Raw genomic sequence first — 6,568 nt, 5'->3', positions numbered from 1 at the left:
ATTTTTTATTCCCAATTCAAATTGATTTTCATTGCTCAACTCCATTACAGAGTGTCAAAAAATTCCACCATCAATTCTTCTGTACACTCTAAGTCATTTAACTTAATTCATTTTCATTGTTTACATTTCATCCATTATAGCTCATTAATTCACTTGCAATAAATACTCAAGCCTAGTGTTGTGTGTCTAGAATTGAGTGATTCCATGATTGAAGATTCAGTAACTCTGGTAAGGAGATGAACATTGAATATAATTCCTCCTTAGATGTAGGTGGAACAATAGGCATGTAAGAACAAAGTGCATATCAGCTACCGGTCAAATGATAGACCCAAATGTCTCAAGATTAACCAAAAAGTTGACCATTTAGTAGTAGGGTAAGACATTTCTATGTAAAGAACAGACAAATTCAACACTCCAAACGTGACAAAACTGAGGTGGGGACATTGGATTTTATTTTCAAATTCAACACACCTTTTCATTGTAGATGGAATTTTTGCTCAATGCAACAATAAAAACAAAAGAGGTCTGTGGAAGTCAACCTGTTTAAACCATGGACTAAAATTGTTGGGGGAAAGAAATGTACTTCTTGTAGCTGGAGCTTTGGGTTTCTTTTTTGAATTTTCACATCAAAAAACATTGCCAATCCTTCATCAAAAATCAAACTGCAGAAGCCAAAAGGAAATGTAAACCATAAGTGACCAATCACATTTGATGTCCTATAATTGGTAGTGGGGCAGTGGGCTATAACGAGAATGTTGTTTTAATCAATTTACAAGAATAATTCGGTTTAGGCATGATGTAAAATAGTGCTCCATCAGTCTGTTCGTTGGGCCATGTGGAAAGCAGCAGTTGTTGTTTCAGGTTGTTACTGCAAGGAAAAGAAATGCATGTTACTATACAAGGTGTGTAAAAGTGTGTTTATGTATCACACAGAGTAATACAAACAGGAAAATATGCAGAGCCCTTAGTATGAACCAGAACATTAGAATGAGGTTTGTCCAGGGCAGATAAAGGGGGACAGCACTGCTGAATTTCTTTAGTTATGTAGCCTTTGTACAGTTACATTTTATATCTGTATACAATTCTCAAATATTGAATTCACAGCTTGCTAATTTAACGATAACAGCTGGCACAATGCACAGTACCAGGAGCCCAAAGCAGCACTCTTATTAAATTGATACATTTTATCTGTTAAACATTATGATTCTAGGAAAAAATTGCTACAGCAGCTTGAAAATGAATTCATTAAAAGACAACGTTTCATGTGACTTGATCTTTTGGAGATTCAACTGACTACTTACACATTTCTCCTCTTCCAGACCATCTTTGAAGAAAAGCATGTATGGCGTGGAACCATCCTCGCGGTAGTTCAGCAGTGCAACCATCCCATCAGGGTTCATGGAGGGTCCTGTGAAGAACTGCAGCAAGATTTTAAAAAAAAAAGATGTGTTAAAGTTGACCATTTAAGTGCTGTCTATTTTCAACGTTTGCGTCTCTGCTTTGTGTAGTTACCTGGAAGTCACCGATATTGTCAAGAATACACTTCACTTCCTTCTTGCAACTCGCCATGAAACTCTCCACTCTCTCCGGTTTTGTCTGTTCCAGGTGCAACTTAACCCTGGACATAAAAAGCAGAGTGTGAAATCAGTAACAGTTCCTGTTTAGCATGCATTAGTGTATTTTCTAGGGATGTAACGCTATATCGAAAGACTGTAAAAAAGCGATACATATAGGGGTGGATTAAAATTGATTCAACATAGTTTGTATTGCGATATTATTTTTCTTGCCAGTGGAAGGCGCTATTAGCATTAAACCCCACTTGTTCAACATCATTAAGTCTCTTGCACTGCTCTCTTTTTACTCGCTGAGTGGAGGCGTTTTGAGTTTAAAGCATGAATCAGAATCAGCGGAGACGCTCAGCTGGCGGCTGCAGCTGAGTGACAGGTCTCCACCAGCGCTTTTTTCCTCAGCTGCCAGACTGATTCTGACCTAGTTTTGCTCCTGGCTGACACCTTACTGCGTTTTATTGCTTATTTTTCTCAATAAAAACAAGTAGACAGAAAACTGGACACCGAGTCTCAAATATGATTCTGTTCAGTAGTGTTAATTTTGGCAGCCATTTTTGATTTAGTCTTAGTCTTAAGAGGAAAATGCCTGTTAGTTGTAGTCACGTTTTAGTCTTTTCAGCCCTTTTTATAGTCTAGTTTTAGTCAGCAGAAACTCAAAAAATTTTAGTCTTTGATTTTGCCAAATCATTTTCTCTTTAAAATAATTCATGTAGTCGATCAGATATCAGTATCAGGATAACCAAGTGTTCAAATAGTCAATATATCACTCTAACACTTTTGTGTAATATCTTAAGTTTAATGATTTAGCTTCTAACTGCTAAAAAGTAAAAAGGAAACACTCTTGATGTGACCACTATGAAGATATTTTGATTCTGTTGATTCAAATAAAAATGCCATTAACACAATATAAGGGCTGTATTGCACTTTTACGATGGTCCCTGAATGCACCTCGCAGCGACAGAGGCACTGGTCAGACAGTCAGTTCACGGCACTCTGAAATGTATCTGCATCATTCAACAAGGAGTTGATCAAAACTTACTAAATGTGTCTGATGTATCACCAAACTGAATTAAATCAAGCTCTAGACGCAGAGATTATCGTTTATCGTCATCATTTTCGTTAACGAAATTAACACCACTGTTCAGTTGTCCTGTTGAAGTCTTCCCTCTATGACCATGCGTCCGTGGAGATTATGAGCCTGCTCCACACATTGATAATCAGCGTGTTAACATTTTGAACACCTCAATACGATCAATAGCTGTTTATTACCGTCGGTAATATACACTAGGCCGTGCAGGAAAATTTGATTTGGGGGGAAAAAACCCCATTAGACATTTTTGACATGGAAAATTGTCACGTTTTTTTCAATTATTAAACGCTAATTGATCTATCGCATTTCCAAAGATCGATCAAGGAAAATACTTGAAATTTACATCCCTAATTTAAAAGAGATTTACCTCATCTGTTTTAATATTTTATACTTTCATTTGGGAATTGTTCACTTTCCATTTCTCTAATTGTTCTGAAATTTTCCAACAAAGTATTTTTGTACAGTGATTTTATTGTGCAGTAGTTTTATTTGAGTAACAACTCACCTTAAAAATGAAAAATGATGTTTACAAATAAATATGAGAGAAATATTTAATGCAACTGTCCATATCTGAGAATTGAAATAAAATAGGGATTTAAATTATGAGTTCAATCCAGGTTTCTTGAAAATCTTTAGAGAATAGGGATTCGAATGGAATCGTGATTTGAGTGTATCGTTACATCCCTAGGATTTTCTATACCTGATATGTTGATGCAGAGCACTGACCATGCATTTGGCTGTCTACAGAACCCATACTCACGCCTTCACGTAGTCTTTGAGGTGAAGACCATATGTCTTCTTGTTGAAACTAGTCTCCTGGAGGTTGTGGTTGAGGACAATGTCGCAGCCAGACACAGAGCCAGGGTCGTTTGACTCAGTCGCCTCTTCAGCAGACGCGTTAGCCCCGATTAAAGAATCATCAAAGGTGTCACTCCTGATGGTAGTCTGTAAATATGAAAACAAATCTAAATTAAAAACTTAACTGACAATATGCAGCAAGATAACCTGCCAACTTAACCCCATAGGACGGAGGACACTTCCAGTGGCCATTCAGAAACAATCTAAATCAGCCTCTGTCCTTTAACATTGAGAGGTCTGTTGACTAATGCCAGGCTGCATTGCAAGAAACTGATCACAGTTAGTTGTGACAGGGGATGTCCTAATCAGAAAAGGTTTTTAACTTTTCCACTTAAGAAACTTTAAAGACATACGATTCAAATAACCTGTGGGGGAAAAAAAGAGGCATGTTTTAGATTTTTTCTTTTTTGAATATTTAAAAGTTCCTCAGTAAGACCTAAACTCCTTTCAATCTTGTGTCTCTTGGGTTTAGGGATTAACGTAAGCACTAAGGCGGGTCACATTTCTTTACTGAATACCTGAAGGGCTCAGTCATCAAAAAGTGACGTGATTCGTGATTCATGATTACAGCCAGGCATGTGACTGACATCTGACAAAGAAGCCGGACAATTTCACAATCGCATGCTGGATCCTTGTCAATGGAGGCACGTTTATTGTTGTGAGGAGGGGCGGTGTTAAATTGTTACTGTACGGTTTTCCAATCAAATGAATACTCCAACTAAAAAAAAAAATCTGATCTAGCTGCATTAACCCTTTCAGGGGTAGCCAATTGATTTTGAACAATTCTTTCACTGAACTGAAACATCAGTCCTCAATTGACAATAGGTTGGGTAATCTCTCCCTAGCAAGTACCTAAAAACGACGATTCACCTTGTCTAATGACTTGGCAAATGTATAATGTATCTTGGTTTACCACCGACACAGCTGTGTTTAAATTTTAAAAGGGTAAACTTCAAAATGTGGTCAACATTTTAGCCCAACATCGGTCAGCCATGATGAAGAACAATACATCCGGACTGTGACCACTAGTGATGTGTCTCTGAGAGTCGATGTTTTGTAGTGAATCAGAAGAGTCGGCTCGCATCTGGAGAGCCGGCTCCCAGTTTTTCCTTTCGCTGCTTAGCTCTCAGTGCTCAGTCCCAACTCTGCTCACGTCTGGTGAAGGTGATGGAGGGGAGGCTATGTATCGTGGCTACATCTGTTCCTACCAAAGGGCCTTCCAAGTCTTCTTGAAGACAGGGCAAATACTCACTTATGGCCCTTTTCCACCGGCCCGTCTTAGGCCTACTCTACTGGACTCTACCATGTTTGTGTTGTGTTTCCACGGGCGCGGCACTTCGTGTCATATACAGGTTTTTCGTACCCGCTCTGCTCTGGTTCAAAGCGAGCTGAGCCGATACTAAAAAAGGAGACGTCGACGGACTGCCAGCCACTGATTGGTCAGAGAAAGACGTCTCCATGAGTCATGAGCACGATGCCGAACACAGGAATCAACTTTACCATTTTTTAAAAACGATATCAGTACTCTTTTGCTTTCCTATCTCGCTCGGCATGTGACAAAAAAGCCACATACCGAGCAGCAAGTACACCATTGCCTCCATTTGTTGTTGTTTGTTGTGTTTGTGTTGCGTTCAAAATTATGTGAATGAAACCCCTCCCACTGAGTCGGTACTCGGGCAAGTGGAAAAGAAACCCAAACCGAGTAGAGTCGAGTAGAGCTGGAACTCAGTGGTGGAAAAGGGCCATCAGAGGAGATATCCAATCAGCCCATGCAAGCTGAGGCATCGGATTTTTCTCAATGCCAACCTGCACTGAGGACATTGATAATGTTCGCTTGAGTTTGGTTCAGGTTCTGTGGATATGTTTGCAGTTTTTTGATAATTTGTGCAAAAAAAAGGTTTAAAATACCAAACAAAGGTAACATGGATTTGTAACAAAACTAAGCAATTTGAAGGCTTCTCATAAAAACACTGTACGAAATAACTGTTTAACACACAAACCATTAGTTTTTGTAAAGTTACGGTAAAATATACGGCTACAAAAGATCCTAAATGAAGAGCTGTTCGGAAGCCGAATTCAAAGAACCGACTCTCTGAAAAGAGCCGAAGTTCCCATCACATACATACCGGTAGATCTCATCACCCTGTGTTCGGATAATGTTGACTCACCTTTCCTTCAACTTCGTAGAAGAGCCCGCATTTACTGTTGGTCATTTTGTAGCAGTCCGTTAACATCTCGTCTCCTGTAAGCGGAAACAGTTTCACAAAGGTTAAAAAGATCATATAAAAGATGGTGGAGGGTTAATTTGATGTGATGAATAAAGCAGAGTGCCACGTTACCGAGCCTGATGCTTATTCTAGAAACATCCAGACGGATCTCCTATAAATAACACTATAAACGCCAAAAGGCCACGTTCACTTCAACTTTAAGAAAACCGTTATATTTCTATCCCTAACCCCTTTTACCGTATCACGTTTCCGTTATTAAACAGCGCCTAATTGGTGTTAATCGAAGTTATTTAAAACTCAGATTGACCCGCGAACAAGGCTTTGAGCTAACCGGCTTTAACAACACTAGCTAGCCAACAGGGTGGCTATGTTACACAGTCAGTGGTGACCATTTTGATCAGCAGCCGTATAGCGTTAGCATCTCACCGATGGTTACACGAGTTAGCTAGCTCGGGCCTAAACCAAACTCTTGTCTATAGCATTAACACGGCCCCAAGAAATCCCTTTGTCGTCCAGCTAACTACACGGACGAGATTAGTAATCGAAACACAAGCCGTTACCGGTGATGACGTCCTTGTAGATGATCATTTTGACGCTGAGATGTTATATCTTCCAGAGACGGAGAGAGAGTGCGTGCTGTCCTATCCGCACGGGGGAGAAAAAGACCGACAGGGCCGCGAGTCTCTGTATTTACATCCTGATGACGTCAGCGTGGGTTTGATGACGCGCTGAGCTACGCTGCTGCCAGCACGCTGCGTCAGGAAGTGGTACTTTTTTTTTTAAAGAACCTAACTTTTCCTGATCATCCGTGCACAGAGCTCATG

The 6,568-nt window shown here is 39.7% G+C and overlaps 1 protein-coding gene across 1 annotated transcript; it reads right to left on the bottom strand.

Annotated features, from left to right (window-relative positions):
- Positions 1–430: 430 nt before the first annotated feature.
- On the bottom strand, positions 431–6,438 carry tpt1 (tumor protein, translationally-controlled 1). The gene is made up of 6 exons (XM_034693710.1): positions 6,305–6,438; positions 5,685–5,758; positions 3,419–3,603; positions 1,513–1,618; positions 1,302–1,418; positions 431–868 (listed from the first exon to the last, which is right to left on the bottom strand). Exons 1-6 carry the CDS (start codon positions 6,330–6,332, stop codon positions 866–868), a joined length of 513 nt encoding a protein of 170 aa, XP_034549601.1. The 5' UTR covers positions 6,333–6,438; the 3' UTR covers positions 431–865.
- Positions 6,439–6,568: the final 130 nt, after the last annotated feature.

The sequence above is a fragment of the Notolabrus celidotus genome, chromosome 10, assembly GCF_009762535.1.
Source record: "Notolabrus celidotus isolate fNotCel1 chromosome 10, fNotCel1.pri, whole genome shotgun sequence".
Classification (NCBI taxonomy): Eukaryota; Metazoa; Chordata; class Actinopteri; order Labriformes; family Labridae; genus Notolabrus; species Notolabrus celidotus.
Note: the sequence above shows the minus strand (reverse complement) of the source record. Positions and strands in the feature narration are given on the sequence as shown.